General features: G+C 45.3%; 1 protein-coding gene across 4 annotated transcripts in view; it reads left to right on the plus strand.

The window, feature by feature from the left end:
* The window catches only part of MOCS1 (molybdenum cofactor synthesis 1), a 32395-nt gene extending 24385 nt beyond the window's left edge, over positions 1-8010 (plus strand). For 2 of the 4 annotated variants that reach the window (XM_030034425.2, XM_041128578.1), the window contains 3 exons: positions 81-201; positions 1694-1741; positions 5889-8010. In XM_030034425.2, coding sequence (XP_029890285.1) covers positions 81-201; positions 1694-1741; positions 5889-6760 — 1041 coding nt within the window. In that variant the 3' untranslated portion in view covers positions 6761-8010. Of the gene's footprint in view, positions 1-80; positions 202-1693; positions 1757-5888 lie in introns of all 4 variants that reach the window. The other 2 variants (XM_030034427.2, XM_030034424.2) reach the window with 2 other exon arrangements.
* The last annotated feature ends 12962 nt before the right edge of the window (positions 8011-20972 follow it).

A 20972-nucleotide genomic window follows, 5' to 3' on the forward strand; every position in this document is an offset into this window, starting at 1 on the left:
GTTAGTATGAAATACTTGTAAAAGCTATTTATTGTATTCTTTCTCTTTTCTCTTCTTTTGTTTCCTTGGGTTGGCTGCAGGTGTGCCTTTTTGGGAATTCAGAAGTGTCCTTGAGAGATCACCTACGGTCGGGTGCCTCAGAGGAAGAGTTGGTTCAAATCATTGGAGCAGCAGTGGGCAGAAAAAAGAAACAGCATGCTGGTATGTTTATGGTACCTGAGAAATAACAGCAGTGACTAGGAAAAACAATGTCCTGGTACTGCTGTGGGATGCTTTGACTTGCAAGGAGAAAAAAAGAAGGAAAATCTTCTTGAATGAAGCTGCACTAACTAAGGAAGGAGTTTTCTTATCTGATAAGAGTATTGTCTGATAGAAAGCTGGTAAGATACCAGTCCTGCAGTTACTCCAAAATCTGGTTGTCAGTTTTGAGTCTTCTAACCTTCCATGTGAGCTAGAATCCAGACTGTGTAAAAGTCTTTCAGACTGACTTTTGTCTTCAAAGAGATGCAAATACCACTGCTCATGGTAACAACAGCAAAGTGTAAAGCTAAGCAAAAATTGATGGAGTTGTACTGGATCCCTTTTTTTCCTAAAATTAGTTTGCTGTAAAATAAGTACAAAAGCTAAATTGAGCTGTCATTCCAGCTACTGCATTAACACATTTCTAGAAGTGACAAATCTCTTTTTGAGTATGCAGAAATTTGTAGCCACTCATCTAGTGCTCTGCATAAGGTCATGACACAAGGTCCATGATGATGCAGTCACATTCTTGGGCTGTATTAGTCTTTTCTGAATTTATATTGATATAGACTATATTTGTCACATCTGAACCTAACCATATTTTTGTAATCTGGCTTCAGCTGGGAATGCTGACCTCTTGTATATGAACTAGCTTTATGATCATGGAATAGTCCCCTTTACACTAAAAATATACTTTGGCCCTTTTGTTCTCTTGCAGATTCTTCCAGATTACTAACAAATTTAAAGGAAACTTTTAAAACTGAGTGTACAGATGCAAAAGTACATTGGTCTGACCCAGATAAAATAGTGCCTTGTAAACATAAGGGAAGGGGTGGCAGGATTGTGGAGGGACTGATTCCTTTTTTTTTTTTTTTTTTTAAACTATTCACTTCTGAATTTTTGATTTGGGAAAGCGGCAGGGGGGGTAAGGAGATGGGGGCTGGGGAGAAGAGTGTTTTTCCCCCTAGTAAAGGCATTTTGCATCAGCAGCATTTACCTGACATTGTCTGTCTTCTTCCAATTTGTGTTAATCCCAGTGTTGCCCTTGGGGCCTTCTGTGACTGGACTTCTTTGAACTGGAACACTGTTAACAGTTTATCCATAGAACTAATACAGTTAAATGCTACTGTTAAGAAACAAGATAGTCCCAAGTTGTTTGAGTTCTGTAGTAGGTAGACCATAATTCAGATTATGGAAAGCTTTCTGAGAAAGGGTTCTACAGTGTGATAGGTCAGTAGCAGCTGGATGCTTGGAGACTGTGGCAGCTATGGTTTTAAATAACACCATGTTAGATTCCCCTTCCTCCAGCTCCCTCGATCTTTATTGAGCTTTGGTTTTCCTAGTATGCAGGTTGCACTGTGAAGAGCAGAAAACTAAATATATAAACCAGATGCATGACTTACTTAAAACCTAAAAAGCTAGGATTTTTATGTGTTCCTTATTTTATTTCTAGGCATGTTTAACATTTCCCAGATGAAAAACCGGCCAATGATCCTGATTGGTGGGTGACAAATCAGTACGTAATAAACATACAATGATTTTGTTTGGTTTTTGTCTTTGGGGGAGCAGAGTGGATTGGGCTTTTAAATCTAAATTGTGTTTGGTTCTGGCTTAGGTTTAGGCAAAGAAATGGGTTTCTTAAAAGGCAGTTGTGGTTAACATGCTGAAGTGGAAGAGGAAGAAAGGTTTAATGCCCCTACCAAGCCTTATCCAGTCTTCTGATTGATAGCACTGTTTGTTTTTTCTAATTTTGAAAGTTCATTACATTTTCCAAAGGGATCACAAGCTTTATTATCTTATTTCCTATCTATCTGCTCCCTTTTGTACTTAACAAGAATAGTATAGTAACTTATAAGGCAGTTTGGGGTGAGTTTTATGAAATTGACCAGATTGCCATATAAACATAAAGGATGCAGAATGGACTTTTATCCCTGGATTAAGAAATTCAACTTCACTTCTAATATATAAAGCCAGTAACCTGACAGAAATGCAAGTTTTCCTACTTCACTACTTCTTTACTTCAAAATCTGAACCTTGGGGCTTTATTCTTTTGAAATGTCCTCTTATTGCTGCAAAGGCTCAGAACATAACAATGAAAACTGGTGGTATCTGACCAGCCCTATGGACCAGGAGCCTTTCTTTTCCTTGTGTCTATTGAATATGTTTACTAACTCTCCCTTCTGCTTGAAGCTCTGTTCATGAGCGATATGGCATTTCTAGGATTCTCTTACTGATTTTTTTACATCATCTCCTTCAGTGTGTGGGTTTTTTACCTCCTCCATGCCTGTTTTGTAAGATAGCTATCATCTACTTCTTTTCTTCCTTAGACTTAAAAAATGTTTGCAAGTGTTAGCATTGTGAGATTAAGTGGAAGTTGTTCTGTTGTTTCTTATCAACAAGGGGAGGAAAAAAAATGCAGCAAGGGTGGAAGAGATGAACATTACTTTTCAAACCCAAACTCTCATCCTCCCATTGGATGCTCTGAAGCAGGTTAGCTGCTGTGCAGTTTAAAACACAGCTCTTAAAACAGGTACTCTTGGGGAGAGGAGGGTAACATGCATTAATTTGCTGGTCTTTGCTACAGGTGATATAATAACTGCTCTTTTTTTTAAACCAAGACCCTAGTGCTTGTACTTCTGTTGCCTTTATTAGGAAATAGGATCTACAGAGCTCTTTTAACATAGGTTTTCATGGGGAATATTTTTCACTTGATGCCCCTCTTCAAAGGGCCATAATTTTCCATGTTGAGTTTTAAAGTGAATGGATTCAGTGGCACAAGATTGTCTGTCTCAGTTTGCTTTTGCTGTTTTGTATTTGACCACTGCTGCATTGTGTTCCAGGAAAAGGGGAAAGAGGACCCTTTGTTTAAAGTGTGTATTGACTTGCTGCATGAAGAAAAATTTTCTAGTTTTTTTTTTTTTTTAAGATGAAAAATACTATATTAAACTCGTGACAGATAATTTTTCAAGTTGCCTTTTGAAAGAACCCCACACTCCAAAGTTAGCATTCATAGCAATTTTTGGATGTCTACAGATCAGATCCATCCAATTTCCTTTTGTAAAGTGCTTTAACATTGTAACATTGACATACATACAGTAAAAGACACAGCCCATCCAGGTCCTCCCCCAGCTGTTCCATGTCCCTTTGAGATTAACTGCTGGCAGTCACCACATCAGTGGAGAGACTGGAGATGAGTGGAGAGTATTCCACTGTGAGACATGGGGAATCATTAGGAGATTTCCTAATTGTGTTTTGAATTACTCCCAAACTTCAAATAATGCTGGCGTGCAAGCAGTCAGTAGGGGTGTGTGTGTATGGAATTAATTTAATGAAACTTAATGAATGCTGTGGAAATCACTAATTGGTTTTGCTAGTCCCAGTAAGCCAAACCTGGCTTCTTCCCTGCACTGCTGTTATCTGATCCTTTGCTATATGGTTTGTAGCCTATTTCCCTTAATCAAAATATTCATTTTGGCAGGTTGTTCTTCTTAGGGGTTCACTTCAGTTGTGGGAGCTTCCTCCTTAATTTAAGTATCTCCTGGCTTATTTCCCCCCCACCCCACCCTGAGACTGTGCTAGTTGGAAGCTAACACAGTTAAACTTCAGGTGCAGTAATAGAATATAAGGAGATGCAGTTTGTCAGATGGTTTCAGTTGTGCTATATATAGTGCTGTAGAAAACCATTATCTATTTTTTTTTTTTTTAGGTATGTGAGCAATTTGGGTGAAGATAGAGATGACTAGGTACAACTTGAAGAAAATGTAGGTTGTTAGGAAAAGCAAAGATGCTTTGCATGCATTACTGTCTGTTACTGTCTTTTTACTTACCACTCTACTTGAGCAAACAGTACTTCTCTTCCCTGCTCCTACCCATGTGGGTTTACCCTGCAGAAGTACTTGTCTGCCTTTGCAGTCCAGCTTCTCCTGAAGACAAGACACCTCGCCAGGGGTTTAGGTTCAGCTTTAAAACTAATCAAGGGATCCAGAAAAACAGAGTACTTTTGAGTTCTTGGATTTTAAAAAGAATATTCGGGTTAGGCCCTGCTGTATAAAGAAAGAGGGAAAGAAAGGAAGAATAAGCACAATTTTCTCTGCTCTTCTAAAGCAGAGCACTGTTGCACTCAAAATATTTATGTCCATTTAATCCCATTCCTCTGACGGTAAATGCATTACCACTAAACTTGCAGGAATCTTAATTTTAGCAGATAGGCCATCAGCTGTAGATCAAAAAGGGCCTTTGCCTGAATTTAGATTATTGCAGTGATTAAAAAAAAAAAATAATTAAATCTATGGTTGATTTAAGCTTCAGTAACGGGCACTTTCAGATCAATGTTTGGAGGATACGCTAGATAAAAAAGGCATTAGGTGCATTGGTTTTGTTGTAGCAGAGGCTGGGCCTAACGTAGCAGAGGCTGGGCCTAACAAGGAAGAGATTGGTTGGTTTGTTTCTAAAAAAAATAGGGTGGGGGCCACAACCAATGGGTTGTCCACACTGCGTCTGTTATTGTCATGTGGACAGTCCAAGGTGATACCTGTAGGTCAGGCCAGCAGAGGTAGCTCAGCAAGGTGCAGCGGGGCCAGGAAGCTGCTTTGATTCACCTGCAAGCAGTCTGAAAACTCAGGAGTAAGGGAGCTGCCAAAGGAAGTTATTGAGCAAAATCCAATTCCAAGTTTCTTGGAGCAAAGAGAGCAGGAGCTCCAGAAAAGGAGAAACATGCTTATCAATGAGACTATTAAATTAGGGCTTAGCCACTTACCACTATACTGCTTTCTCTTTACTTACAAAACAAATCACTTCTTTTATGTGAAAAAGACTCCTTCTGTATTGACACTTGGCATTTAGTCCAGAGTAAATGCCAAAACCAAGGGATTAAATGGTGAAAAGGGGCAAGGAGGGCTTACTACCTCTCTGCCAGCTGGGACCCCTGCCAGCTTGACTTGGAACATACTTCTGAGTAGATTTAAAATCTGTCAGTGAGGGGAGCGTGGTTTTTCCAGTGCTTAAACTTCAGCTGTCATTAACGTGGTAAGAGCTGGTAGTAATAAGTGAGGTTCCCATCACAGAGCCACCCTCTGAGCTTGTAGACAGTGCAGTTGCAGTGCTTCTGGTCCCCGCTGTTCTCAAGTGCTGGCTTCCCTGAAGAAGGAGATGAAAGGAAGCGCAGCTGCCTGTGCTGGGAGGAAGGTGCTTGGAAAGGCAGAGTTGAGAATCTGAGTGCAAGAATTTCCTATTAACCCTGGCCAGGCTTTCAAAAGAAAACTGGTGCTGGGACAGTCTCAAATGGATGGTGAGATGCTGTGACTTGCTTTTCTTCAGAACTGATGTTCCTATAAGCTTTCTTGGCTGCTGTTTCTCAGTAAGTGTGGATACTTTTTGAAAGCAAGTTGTTTCTTCTTGTCAGGGACCTTGAAATAAGTGTTTTGAGTCTTGGGTTTCGTAATAACAAACCAGCAAATGCAGGGAACTGATGAGAGAGAAGAGAAAGAGCTTGAAGAGAAAAGTGGATGTTTTGCAGGCTTATTGAGGTTTTTGCAATACAGAAAGTCCCAAGCAGTGCTGTGACAGGGTTCTCAGCTACTGCAGACTTAGCTTAGCTTTCCAGTTAGTAATATGTATTCTCATATTACTTTTTCATTTTTTTCCCCTAGAGCCTGTGTTGATGTCATTCCCACTATGCCAAGATGCCCTGCAGTTCCCGGCAAATTCAAAACAGTGGGGCCACACATTTAGCCATTGGCTGACTTTGAGAACAAGTTTACCCAAACAAATGGGAAAAGCATTTATGAAAAATAAGCTTACAGGACAACCTTTCCTACCGGGATCTCACCCAGAGCAACAGTGGCACATAATGACAGGAATTCTACAAACCCAGCTCAGAGGCTGCTGTGTCTTCCAGAAGGACCCAAGCTCCACGTTTGACACAAAGTGCCTTGAGGCTTCTTCTGTTGGCCAAGTTTCTGTGGACTATCAGTCCAAAGAGGCAAGTCCAAGATCTGAATTCTGTACCAGGGATTGGAGATCTTGCACCAAGGTACCTCGTGCCTCTCACAGCTTGACTCACACTGATGAGGAAGGACGGGCCACAATGGTTGATGTTGGAGGGAAGCCAGATTCAAGAAGAAGTGCTGTTGCTGGTGCTGTGGTCTGCCTGGGTCAGAAGGCATTTGGGATGGTGAGGCAGAACCAGGTGAAGAAAGGGGATGTGCTGGCAGTAGCCCAGATTGCAGGAATTCAGGGAGCCAAGCTGACCAGCCAGTTGATCCCATTGTGTCACAACATCCCCCTCAACCATGTTGAGGTGTCCCTGAGCCTGGATGAGGCCAGATATGCAGTGGTGATTCGAAGCTCCTGTCAGACCTGGGGGAGGACAGGTGTGGAGATGGAAGCTCTAACAGCTGCCAGCCTGGCTGCCCTGACTGTGTACGACATGTGCAAAGCAGTTACTCATGAAATTGTGATCGAAGAGGTGAAGTTGCTTAGTAAGACAGGTGGGCAGAGGGGAGACTTCTCAAGGGTCTAGATCATATCCAGACACCTCCAGCCCTCCAGGTGACCACTGTTCATGTGCAGCCTCTTACAGAACTACTTTTGCTCAGCTGGTAGGCTTGGAAACCTCAGCAGGTATACTATCTAACAACCCTACAACTCCAGTTTTGCCTTACCGTGTCAGCTTACTGCTGGGTGAACAGTGGAGCCACTTATCCCTGTTGATAACCATGTGTGTTTTTTTAGAGGACAGACTTCTCCACTCTGCCAGTACCTTCCTTTCAATGTTCTCACCATGAGCTTGAGCAAAGATTCCTAGGTATACCACAGAGGTGTTGGGTTTGGGTTTTTTTCCTTCTTGCTGTGAAATATTCACAGCTGCTGTCATCCATCACACCATGCAACTGTGAGCTCTGGAAATGAAGCAAATGCTGAAAGTGCTATTATTTGGCAATTCTTTTTAAGTCAAGAATTAAGATTTCAGAACTGTGTTTGTCCATTTGTCTCCCAACCTCCTTAGTTGAATTTAGAAGGTGACAGCGAGAAGAACACAGCTTGGGAACCTTACCATACAGCAGAGATTATAACTGTCAAACAGTCAGGGTCACCTCCCATCCCTTTGCATTGCTACTGCTTCCCTTGCCTGCAAGTGGGAAATATACACATCTCAGTTTCAGAAGAAAAAAAAAAAAAAAAAAAAGATGGCAGCTGACCAGTTGTCTGCCTTGAGTGCTCTGTAAAACATGATGTAGAAACAGAAGATTTCTGGGTTTGGAAGAATTATTTTGCTGATCTGAAAGATACCTTTTACAACGTTATAAGCATGTTCCAGCATTTTGACCTTAGCACTCAAATACATTGAGGCCCTGTGTCTGCATGCTTAAGGGCTTAATTATGCCATGCACAGAAATAGGTGTCAGCTCTCCCTGACTTTAGAAATGTCACACCAAGCCCCAGAAGACTCCCAATTTTTTAGTCCTACAGTGCAGCTCCCAGCAACCTGCATAGTCCTGACAGATAAAACAAACTTTAAGACTAGTAGCCACTTGGACAAGTAAGGTAGTTTGTGTTGCATCAGCCAGAGTGTTTTCCTGCATGTTTCTCTAATTTGCTTTCATGAAGTCTTCTGGCCTCAGAGCACTTAAGTGTTCCAGTGGCCACTGTCACATAGCATTAAATAGCTTTGATAATTGACTATCCTAGATAAGAAATTACACAACGTTGTTAATATTGATGGATGCTTTTCAAATGTTAATTTAAATGCTCTAAACAGGGTGTTTTCAACTTTGGTTTACTTGTTTTCTACTGCTTATGGCTAATGTGAAGTTGCATATGATTCAGGGTGCTCCCTCTCCATACGCACAGAGTTGAAGACAGCTCTAATAATGTCAGAGGCTACTGAAAAAGCATCTTAAGCTTTGCAAGTAGCTGCTTCTCATGAAATAAGGTTAAATTATTGTGAGCATCAATGAAGTACACACCACACTGTCATGCACATCCTGCTCACTTAAAGTAAGCACAGGCCTAAGATGAGGAGGCAATAGATTTTACTACAAATCTCATACACTAGCTACCACAGAAGGCACTTTTTCCATTGCAGGTGATTTTGTTTCTTTATTCATTGGCACTGTGAGATAAAGCACATGCAATGACACACCTAGCAGCTACAGCTGTGTCATGGTTTCAGCCCAGCCAGTAACAAAGGACCACGCAGCCACTCACTCACTCCCCCTGCCCCCCCTCTGGTGGGATGGGGAGGAGAATCAGAAAGGGGAAAAGAAAAAAAAAACAAAAACAAAAACCAGAACCTCGAGGGTTGAGATAAGGACAATTTACTGGGACAACACAAAAAAAAGTTACAACAACAACAACGGTACTAATAAAAGAATATACAAAACAAGTGATGCACAGTGCAACTGCTCACCACCTGGAACCTGATGCTCCGCCACTTCCCCCACTGAAAGCTGAGAGAGCCCCCCCAGCTTGCTCCCCATTTATATACTGGGCATGATGTCACATGGTATGGAATAGCTCCTTGGCTAGTTCAGGTCAGCTGTCCCAGCTGTGCCCCCCCAGGTTCCTGTGAAAATTAACTCTATCCCAGCTGAACCCAGGACAAGCTGAAAGGAAGAAGGAGCCTGGAAAGCTTGGTGCCCAAACTCCATAAACATTTGTACCCCTACATTCAGTGTTCTAGTCCTTATTCCCTTGATATCACTGATCTGTCTTTAAGATAATAGTAAGGGCACTCCTGCTCCTTCCCAAGAGTGTACCTAGCACTGTCATACTAAGCACCAACAATCCCCCCCCGACCCTGCAAATACAGGAGACCATGTTCATCTGTGGAGCTGCTGTGTCCATAGCACAAAAGTTTCCCTAGCTCGGCATGGAAACAAATTGTCAAGAGAAGTAAGCACATGTGTAACCTGCTAAGTTAACTGATTTACACAAGCACTTAACTCCCCCTACCTCGCACAACACACCCTGCCCTCACCCAGCCTCTAGATAGTTTTGAAAACTAAGAGGAAACTAGACAGTAATAATAAAGTGATGCTTTGAGGCATATGATTCTTTGGCTTCTGAGAAGTTTGCCATCATGCTGTAAGACTCACACAAAGGACTACAGAGCACATGCATAACTACCGTGCACCTCTTGCTACTTACGCACATTTCACTACTTTCTTGGGTTGAGAGTGGCTCGAAGCTTTGGGCAACAGACTTTGGTGCCATTTTATGTTCATGTTACATTATTAAGTCTTGAAATAATTAATGCACATTTATAGATAATGAACAAAGCATGAGTCAACAGAACATTTTGCAAGAGAAATGAGCTGATAGGACTGTATGTTTCACTGGTGCTGGGTGCGCAATGGTGTAATATATGTTGATAAACTGACTGCTTTTTGGAGGCTTGCTTTTTTTTTGTCCATTGCATTTTTAATAAATACTAGTTGTAATGGCATATGTTTTGCATTACTCTGAATACCCTTTTTATTCATTCAAAGGAACATCTATGTTTTAATCCATGAGCTTCTATGAATAGTTAACTCAGGACAAGCAACAAGACAGACTTTGAGTTGCAATGAGTAGTCACCAATTAGCAAAGGATCAGTCACAGTAACTTATTACTATAAGGAATCTACCATTTCTTTTTTTTGTTGAGTGAAACTCATCTCCATCTGGCTGTTCTTAAACTAAATAATCCTGTAGGTTTAGCATTATAATTGATCATCTCTCATCATTATCCCAGCTTCTCCCATGCACCTGTTGTGAGTCAGTGGCTGCATGTAACAGTACTGCTTTGTGTTGCAGAGTAGCATAAGGAACTGCAGCCTCCAGAGCTCTCCCTCTTAGTCTGAGCAACCGTGCACTGAAACTGAGGTCCAGGAAAGTGCCTGTATAGAAGTCCATCCCTCCTGAATCAGGAATAAGTCTAAGGAAAATTCCTCTTCTGATCCATCTGAGCTTCCAGGAAAGCTCTCACCTCTTCTACTATCAAGAAGGTCTGTTCCTACCTGAGGACATTTAGTCAGTTGAGCTGTTCACTGTAACCAGCCACAGTGCAGTGCAATTGCTCTGCAAGAGGGCAGAGACAGCAGCTGTACTGCCAGAGGGTCTCTCTCTCTCCAGGTACAGCCTCCAAATGCTGCTGATCCTGGGACAATAGCACAAAGCTTTACATCCTTTTTCTAGGAGCTGCTTCCTAATTTGGAACCAGGTTTTTGAAGATTTAACCAAAAGAAACAGTGTAAAGCACCAAGCCCACCACCTCCTCCTGAAGGGTGCCATAAGAGCACAAATCGCACCTCTAACACTGCGTGCCAAACACAACATGAATGCAAATATTGCAGATCATGGCAGCCCTCACAATGCATGTGCAGTATAGCTTTTGCCTGCTGGAAACTCTCACTTGCCCCAGCTAATGTCCCATTTGTATCTTACTGTCGTTCACTGCTCATCCAGCCTGCCTCTTTTGTGGCAGTTTTGGCCTGTCTACTTCATGGCCACATCCCGAGGCTACTTGCCCTACCCTCAGACTGCCCTGGAAAAAAAATGGATGCGGCATGTAAAGGAGAAGCCAGCAGAAGCTGGTCACTAAGTAGTCTTAAAGAGATTAAATCTATGTCAGAGAGCAGTGCTCTCAAAATGCTGAGGGAAGAATAGTGGGGAAGACAAAGCTTGAAATACCTTAGGAAGGGACCTCTGCTTCTGATGGGAATGACTCAAAACCAGACTCTAAAAGCAACAGCAGCTGCACACTAAAAAGGGGAATGAAATTTTTAGCTATTCTAAGCCCCTGGTGACCTGCGGTAATTCTCTAAGTTGCTGACGTTACTCAGCTTTACGTGGGATTTGACTGAACAGAATCTGGCCCTTCATCCCACCCCTTCCTTGGCCCTTTGCTAGTTTGTGGCTCCTTCTGGCTGCCTCAGCCGTAGTAATGCAGGCATGTAACAGCTTAAAAATGGCTGTAACACTGTGTGTGCTTTGGCCAGGACACAGGACTGCTAATTAGTTAAATGGAAACACAGTTCACTTCCCTCCACTTACTAGAGCCTTGCTCCAGGAGAAGCTTAGCATTTCAGGGAACCTAAAAACAGAGGAGTTGCTAGTTGCAGTGGGCTGACTAGGCTTTCAGTTTTTTGAAACTTCAGGTTAAAGCCTCAATTTAGGTCTCAAAACCTGTGGATCTAAGGAGCACTGCAAAGCTGTGACAATGGAAGGCAAACCCCTGACATGTCTGGCACGCTCCCCAGAAAGGCACAGGGTGGAGCGGCCAAATCCTTTTTTCACAGGCTGGGCCTGAAGGGCTTTGGGTGAGCTCAGTGCACCCTGTCATAAGAGCAGATTCTAATTTTGGTCACAACAAGCTTGAACAGTGGTAGCTGAGACACAGATCCAGCTATCTCTACCTTCCCCTGTCCCTCCACACTGCCAGCGCCATGTTTAGAAACATTCAGTTCAGCATGTCTATTTTTGTACTCATCCTATTTGCTCCTTTGGGGAGCAAAGTGCAAGTTCACAGGAAGGGGTGAGTGCCCCAAGACACTGCTGAGCTTTGCTCTGAGCAGAGCTGCATGACAAACCAGGCATTGCTCAGCTTCATCTGCACAACCCGACTGCAATGGCATGGCCATGGCCATCAGGCAAGCTGCCTAGTGTCTGTGGCTCTCCAAGGTGCCATCCACACAACACTTGTTCCATGGAGCAAAGCTTCACACCTCATTATTGCTTAAGGGTTGCTTCCAGAACCCCAAATTAGCAACAGTATTACAGAGACAATTGCCTCATCAATAGCTCCATCAACAGAGAGGGCATAAAGCTCATCCTCAAATTCTGGAGAGCTTGCTCAAAACCAGAAACTCTCAGTACTACTAAGCTGTTCCTGCATGGATTTAGTCTTAAAAATAAATGCAACAGAAACACTCTCTTCTATACCCATGATACTTCCAGGGTGCACAGCTGAAAGGACACAAGGCCAGCTAAAGCAGAGTTTCTAGTTGCAATGTCAAGGGCAGCTTGGCTGCAGTGTGACAGGAGGCAGGGGAGGAAGAGGAGGAGACAGCGGGAGGGTCAGGCAACTGTTGTGTTAATATTATGCTTGGAAAATAACACATGCCATCAGATATACAGCTGCTCCACTAGTAGTGCCTTAGACCAGTTAGCAGCTGGTGCACGCTGTGGCAAATCTCCATCAACATCAACAGAACTGTGCAGCATCACAGCAGGCAGAGACCTGGCCTGTAGCATCTGCTTCTGCAGGGCTGGGAGAGAGGGGTTTCAGCTGCACAGCTCTGACCTGGCGTTACTGCCACTTGCCAAGGCCTTAACGAACTCCCATTTCATTAACAGGGTCATTTCGGCACTCGAGCCTCCCCACATGCAGAGTTCCAGTGAGGCTGGAATTGCTGCTGTCTCAAGGCAGTGCGTGGAGCTGCACCCTCCCATCCCCTCCCCTCCTGCTGCCTCCCCAGCTGCCACCCACAGTCTCCACACTTTGGAGAGCTGTGCTTCCCCACCCTGGGCCTGACACTGAATGGAAATGTTTTAGCTCTGTGTGGCTCATTTGGCTTCTGCAGATCAACTCCTGGGGCCATCCTCAGCCCAGATCCAAGAAATGAACTGAGATGAGAGAAGGGAATAATTTTTGCTGCCCCTGAAGCCTCAATTCTCCTATTGCAGCTGGCAGCTTGAAAGGCTCCATCCTGCCAAAACTAAATCTTAATTGGGATCAGTGGAAAAGACAAGCTGCTGCCAGGGCCGCCCTGATCCTGGGCTTATAGAGAACATGGGCAGAGCTTGCCCGGCCCCACAGGAGAGGGCCTTCACTTGGGTTTACAAAAAATAAAATAAAATTCCCTCCAGACCTGTGGTATCAGTGGAAGCAGCAAGCTGAGGCCAAGAAGGAGAGGAGATGGCTCATCCAGGTAGTTTGCAGAGAAGGAGCAGGGAGAAGCACACCACATGGAAAATCCTCCTGCTCTCACAGCGTGCAGGGAAGGGAAGCCACCAGCAAGGCCGAGGGGCAGCTGGCAATCCCCAGGCCCTGCAGTGAATCCAAATACTACAACCAGCCGTGAACAAACACAAAACTATCACAGTATTGCATGGAAACACTCCTGCCAGGGGCTATAGGAAAAAGGACAAGATAATCTTGTCTTCTTATGACAGCAAGACCAGAGCAAAACCTCTTCAAGCATCCTGTCTGCATGTGGCACCAGGATGCTACATGATGCTTTTTCCAAGCCACAGACACTGATTTCAAGCCTGCTTTCTACAAAGACCATTGCCAGAGCTCACTCATACCTCCACGATTAGGCAAAGTCTAGCCACCCCTTTGGCTTTGAGGAGGCACCCAGATGCGCTGCTCCCAACTCCTAATGCACCCAAGATGGGTGCTCCTGACCAGATTTCCTTATAAGTACAGTGTCCTGTCATCTCGGCCACCATCTTGTCCCAGCAGCAGCAGAAACGTGCAGCGGGAGTGGAGCAAAGTGAGTAGCCACCAATCTGGGTGATTTTGGCAACATTTGTTCCATCTTGCAGATTTAGGTGTATCTCTGAAGTCCCTACGTCAGAAGGCCACCGTGGTAAGGTCTTGCTCGGACTGGGAACTTTAGAAGACCTCACCTTGCTGACTCAGAGGGACAGGATTACAAGCAGCTTATGCAACAGATGCCACGCAGGCACCACAGAGCTGCTGGACCTGAGTAGTGAAAACGGGCTTTTGCTCTGGTAAAATGGCTTTAACAGGATTTTCCAGCCAGCAAACACTCTTTCAGGGACACACCCAGGACATTCAGCCATCAGTAACACAACTGCACACAAAAGGCTCTTGGCCAGACACACTAGGAGGGGTATTTAAACACAAGTTTCTTGCATTCATCTTTATAGCCTGCTATTTCCCTCCCAGCTCACTGAGGATGCCTTAGTGCACATCCCTTTGGGATGTCTCAGCAAAGGCATGGCCAGTAACAGTTAGCCCATCACCAGTAAACCATAGCTTTTGCAAACCTATGCCAGAGAACTCCAGCTGAACCCCAGCAGCTGGAGGGGGTTTCATTTCCACTTCTCCAAGGCTGGTATTTCAAGGTGTTTTTATTTCTTTTTAATCAATGCACGTGGCCAGCTCTGGAGGGGGCTGAAGGAGGGGAGGGAGGCAGTGCAGCCACTGTATCTGTACAAAGTAGTTCCACATGCAAGGGAAATGGGGCTCGACTCGCTCGGTGCGTGTTTTGCAGTGCGGTTATGGGCCGTCATTCCATCTCCACAAAGATGTTATTTATTTACTTAAAGACTTGCATTCCATGGAAAAAGATGCCCCAAGATAGCACTGTGTTTCTAAAATTAAACACAGCTGGCTGGAGTGAGGAGCAAGCAAGTGAGCACTCCTGTGCTCCCACCAGCAGTGGGAACAGGACTCCCCATGTCCTGGACTCCCTCACCCACACCAAGCTGCAGGAGAGCCTGGCAAAATGCCTCCCCTGTCCTCAGCCATGAGGGAGGCAGCTCTCTGGGAAGCCAGGCTCAGACCAAGCACCTTACCCAAAAGCAAGAGTGCCAATGCTTTCTACGGCAGAGAATGAGGTTTTAATAGCAGTGATTGCACTTCCTTCCCCAGCAGCCCTGGGAAAGCCCTTGCCCTGCTGCAGGAGAGCAGACATCCCACCAGACATCTGACACAGGTTTGAGTGTGGCCAGGAGAAGTCCTTTAACATAATTTGTGAGGACAGGCTGCATTCCTGAGGGTCATCTCCTATCTAACCTAGCCAAGATTTTCTTCCAGTTCATGTGTCACAGGTAGCTTCCTACTTACAGTGAAGCTCATTTAGCCCTCGCTGTTGTAACCTGAGTTAAGAAACCTGTTTTCACAAAAAACATTTATAGAAGGAAAGGGGAAAACCCAAGCGTTCCTCCAACCTCACATGGCACCAGCAAGAATTCCCCCCCAGATGCGCTCTTGGCACCTGTTTGCCTGCCCGACACACACGCACAGGGGCTGCCTCTACATCAGTGAGTAGCTCAGCTCAGAAATGAGTGCATCAGCTCATCAGAGCAGCTGGTGCCAGAGCTGCTGTTCAGGGGTTTTACCATGGCCTAGATTTAGCCTCACCCCTCAGACAAAAAGTCTCCACACATATGCAGCTGAAACTCTCCAAAGGACTGGTCGGACACTGGTGGAGCTCCCCAAGCCCATTGGGGCTGGGAGCACCTTGGAGGTGCTTGGGAAGCAAAGATCCCAGGAATGGCGGAGGTGGCTCCGTGAGGGCCATGGGGAGGATGGTGGGGTTTGGCCCCAAACCTTGCTTCTCTGCACCAGAAGGCTCATGCAGATGTGGGACAAGGAAAGACTGCAAAGAAGTCTGAACCAGACCCAGAACCAGCAGTGGAAGAAATGGGGACAGCTGGTGACAGGGAAGATGGTGAAAATGCTGCTGAGGTTGGGGGTGCCTGTGCAGCTGCTGCCCCCCGGTGCCTGTGCCAGCTCCCTCGTGGCCTGAGGACCATGCCCTGTCCTGAGCACAGGCAGGAATTGCTGCTCCCCCAGCTATGAGCAAAGAGACAGTCCCTGGCATCCCATGAAGCTTGTTGCAACCAACACAGGAAGAAGAGGACAGTCCCACCACTACAGGCCTGGACTGTGATCCAGGAGGACCTGAGCACAGGGGTGTGGGCCAGACCAACATGTCATGCTTAGTAAGTCACTCAAATTATCGTTTGCAGATGGGGACGCTAACCTGGCCTTCCTGTTGTTCTGTGCACTCGACAATGAGCGCCTGGAGACATATTTGCAAAGCTGAGTGCTCCTCATGTCTGACATGCATCTGGAGATGGTAATGTTTGCCATCAGACTGACAAGGTTGCTTTTAGCAGATGTGGCTTTTGTCCCTTGGTTTCTCCCAAATGTTAGATGAAGATTTCAATTCCCTGCCTCTGAAGGGAAAACCTCCACATGCATTGGTGACAGCCCAGATCCTGTTCTAATGACTGCGAGAGGTGGAGACATTCAGCAGTGACAAAGCTTATTGCAGAGCTGAGGGAACGGGCAGGCAGGAGTAAGAAGGGAAGAGAACTGGCCACCAATCCTGCAAGAAGATCTCAGGAAAGAGCCTACCCCTCATCAGAGCTCAGCTATTTCTGTGATTATGTCCATTTGCCCACATTTATACTGGTTCTCTTCTGTGCAGCACTAAGTCAGGTCTACTGATCCCTGTCCAATCACCTGCTGCCTTTCTGTTTGGATTAGGGTGCCAACATGGGTTAAAAATTAGAGAGTAAGATTGCCTCAGTATCTGATTTATGCCCTTCCTCCTCGCATCCCACTTTGGGATGTGCTGGTCAGCATCCCCCCAGGAGAGGATTAATCAGGAACAGACAGAGAACTGGCAGCTGCCTGACAAGGACAAGATCATAGCTATGGACAAGCTGCAATTTGGAGTCTTTTTCTTTCACCTTGGTACAAGTCCAAGGCATGCTTGCTGATGCATCCCAGCACTGACACCCCAGGAGTTGGCACAAGATCAGCATCCCTGAGGCCACAGCTAGCTCTGGTCCTGATGTTGTATTGCCTCAGTGCTGGAGCTGCTTCTGTGGTGAAAGGTTGCCCATTCCTGTGACTCCAGAGGTAGCTTCAGCTCTCCAGCTGTGGGAAAGAGGTCCTCTCCACTTAGGGTGAAGCCTTCGTTTCAGGGACCAGAGCAAGGGAAGATGTTACCACCATTCTGAAAGGGCAACACTACATGTTTAACATTCACTCCCTGGATGAACAACAGCTACACCACCAGCAGACCACACCAGGAGAACAACAGGAAGGTAGGAAGTGCTGTCTGATCCACCTGCCAACTCCTGCCCCATTAGAGCAGTGCTTACATGTGAAGCCAGGCTGAGCACAGAGCAAGAGCATTTGTACCAGGGACAGTCCTCTGCAAGGGGCTTCCCCTGGAGCCTGAGGTGCCCAGGCTCCAGCAGTTGTTACTGCCATGGAGAAAGGGCAGTAGATCCTCCCAAGGTGGGCAACAGAAAGGACTTGTGAGGGGCACAAGAGGGAGCTGAACAGGGCTTAGATGTTGAAGGGAACCAGGAGCAGAAGCAAGGGGTAATTTACAGCAGAATGGGCCATGGCTCTTAAGAGTTATTTTCCTGCTTGGGAGCCGAAAAGGAAGGAGAACCCTGGGTTGGACAACCCTGGGAAATATCTGCCTTTGGGGGTTAACCAGCTCCTTCTACAAAGAGCGAGCAGATCTAGACACAAACATAGTCTGTGTTACCCAAGGAAACTCTTGCCCAGTTATAATACCTTACGGTGAGCCCAAGGGTGGGCAAGCACTAGGCTGATTCCTACTTCTCCCCCTGAAAACACCTCATGACTCCGCAGGGGGCTAAGATGACAGTTCCCATCACACCTAGAGGCCATTGCACAAAAACAGCAGCCAGCAGGCACGGCCTGCACCAGGCCTGCTCACAGTCACAGGAACATACAGTAGCAAAGAGATGCTTTAGAGCACCATTTCTTATCTCTTGAATCCAGTGACCACCTAACCTTCTTAGGGGGATGGGGGGATCCATCTTTGTTCTTTTACAGTATTGCCACAACGCCATAACCAAACGAAAAATAGCTTAAGCTTTAATTAGATGGACATTCATTTTCCTCCTGTTTTGTTTGCTTCCTTGTGTGGGTGATGGAGCATGCAAAAGCTTTTGATCTTTTTTTTTCCTTCCTCAGCCACAGTCCACAGACCACCTTCCGATACCTTTACAGACCACTGTCTTTCCATGAACCACAAATTGCAAAATACTGGCAGAGTATGGTAATCAGAGCATAAGCTACGGTTTCACCACAAGCAAGTACTCAGGTAGTCTCTCATGGGGTGTCCAAACCAATTTTTACAATACTCCTGATATTTTAGAGGATGATAAAACACAAGCTTTGCCCCTGCAGATATACTGGCAAGGTAGATCTTTACTTACAAACAGACAAGTAGTGAGTATCCCCATCTCCCAGGTCACTCAGGCACCCTATTATTTCAAGAAATCTGACAACCACAGTTCCGCCTCCAGTCTTTTAAAACCTCTGCAAGGAACAGAGGGAGAAGGGAGCCCTCCTGTCCACAGGGACAGGCAGCAACATCATGTAGTTCACAATGCACTCGCCTCCCTGTCTGCCCCATGGGGAGGGGTGTCCAGGGCTAATGTGAGCCCTGTTCCCCAGATCCCTGCAGCTTCTGCATGACTTCTTGTGCTTTCCCTGGTTAGCAGTTGGTGGAACTGTCCTGAATAGCCATTTCCGTTGTATCTCTATGAAGGGAGAGGACTAAAAAGGTCATGCTATAACATGACAGATCCAACCACTATTGGTCATAGACATTTCAGCCAGACAAAAGCCTTTTTTTCACATCTTGCACTGTGCAATGAATTATGAAGTATTTTTCCCTGTTCCACCCCCTCACATCCCCCCATTTTCTGGTTATTTTTTTAACTAATGTGATTGGAAACATGTTCTCCTTTCATGAGTACTGCAAGGAATTGTCTCAACACCATTGTGCCCCACATCTAAAACAAGGTGGGCAAAGAATGCTTCCTGGGTTCCCACATTAAATTAATCACAGCATTTCAGACCCCTCTGACCGCCAGGGTCCCATGCTGTCACAGTAAGAAAGAAGCAGCAGCTCTCTCAAGGCAAGCTTCCAGCTCACTGCAAACCGTGCAACTCACACAAAGATTCTCCAAGACAACTGGGAAGAAACATTGGCTTGGAGGGTGAGAGGCAGCAGCACAATTAATTGCTCATTTTAAATTCCACCATTTAAAAAGAAAGAAAAAAGCAAAAAAGAAGGGAGTCTACAGATACTAGTAGCTACCTGACATGGTATCTCTAGGAAGAGACTGGTATGTGGAGCATACAAATGAAGGCATATGCCAAAAAATGATTCATATTTAGCCATGCATCTTCTAAGCTCCAGCCCTGCAGAGACATAGGGCAGCCCTGGTCAATAGAGCTGGCAACAGCTCACCTGAAGGAGGGACTGCAGAGGCTGGGGATGAGACTGGACATTGAGTTGCCCCATTCCCCTAGGCAGGCCAGCTGCTAGGGGATGTCTGGCACCCCTTTCCTCGCCCCAAGTAACCACACACAATGGGAAACCCCAAGAACATTCCCGTCCCACAACTGGTTTCTTTGCCCACGCACTGGGAGTTACCTGCAGCCCAGAGGTCCCCATCTCACCCCCAGCAAGCATCCAGCCCAGAGGCAGTAAATGAGCTAGAACTCCTCAATACATTTGTGTCATTTTTTATGCTTTGATCATGGCTGGAAAGGGTTTTTTTTAGCCACACAACTCCTTCTCATTAATTAAACATAGGAAAGAAGAGGGGAGCTCAGCTTTGGGAGGACAAATACGGATCCTTAAAAAGCAAAGGTTAACCCTTTGGAAGAATTGTAGTTGCATTTCCTTTCAAAGACACTTTAGTTTGTTTTTTTTAAAAAAAAAACCAACAGCAGAAACATAGCTTGACAGGAAATAAACAAAAATATTAAAACCAGGTACCCCAAAATGATGTCCTACCCTGGTTTATTCCTCCTCTGCTTCATTCCCTTATCAAAGCACATATGAGCGAGGCATTTTGCTTTCTTAATGCATCTTTACATCACTGTCTTACGTGAAAATTCAGTCTGCCAGGCTGGTGCTTGTACAGACCAGCAGATCTCCAAAAATGGGTAAAAACCAGTATTTTAGCAGAGTTACATGGCTCCACAAGCAGCATCACTCTCATCTTGCCTAAGCAATCTGTGCTGAGACTTGGGGGGGTGGGAGGTGTTAGAAGAAAAAAAAAAAAGGACCCTACCTCCTGATGAGAATCTGACCAAAGTAGAGATAAACAGCAACTGTGTCTCAGAGAAAACAGCAAGAAGCCCATTAGCTACTGAAACATCAAACAAACAAAATCTAGCACAACAATGTTGAAAACGGGAGGGGGGGGAGGGGGGCAGGAAGTCTTTAATTATTTTGTTTCCTAGCAGTAGAAATCTGTTCCCAAAAGGCCAAGCAGATTTCTCCCAGAAAGCTCCATGTCTGCTATGGCAGAGATAAAAGTCATCTATGTTTAAACAGAAACCAAAGGTTAAAGAAAGGGAAAACCAATGAATAATAGATGCTCAGCCCTTCCCAGCAAAGAGCTCCCCTTACCCTCCTCCTCACTCCCAGTCATTCAGGGTAGCTAAACCGCAACACTAGTTTTGTTGAGAAAAAGCCATGAGGTGCTTACCTTGCTTCTGTGAAGTGATGACAAGGACAGGGAGGTCCATGACCACAGGGAAGATGCCAAATGGGAAGATGGAAGGAGGCTTCTGTGCTGGACCCATCCTGCAGGGCAGAGCAGCAGGCCCTCGCTGTGTGCTCCAACCCCAGTGAAAATATCAAAGAAAGAAAAATCTTCCTGTTAGAATTCAGGCAGGACATCTCTGTTTTTTTAAAGCAGACAGAATTCAAATGCCACTGGGTTTCACCTCTAACAAGAGGAAAAGCAATGGTTTGGCCTCCTCTACTAAAACCCAGCTGCTAAAGAAGAGAAGACAGGGAGGTCTCTGCATTTTCATCCTGCCTCTGCCACTCACGCAATGCATGGATTTCAGAAACATCCTTTCACCTCTGCCCTTGCATCTGTAAAGTAAGAACCTCATAGCCAGACTTTCAGCAAAGTCTGAACCAAATATATCGAAACAGAGAAACTGAGAGCTATTTCAACAA

This window comes from Aquila chrysaetos, chromosome 13 (genome assembly GCF_900496995.4).
Source record: "Aquila chrysaetos chrysaetos chromosome 13, bAquChr1.4, whole genome shotgun sequence".
Classification (NCBI taxonomy): Eukaryota; Metazoa; Chordata; class Aves; order Accipitriformes; family Accipitridae; genus Aquila; species Aquila chrysaetos.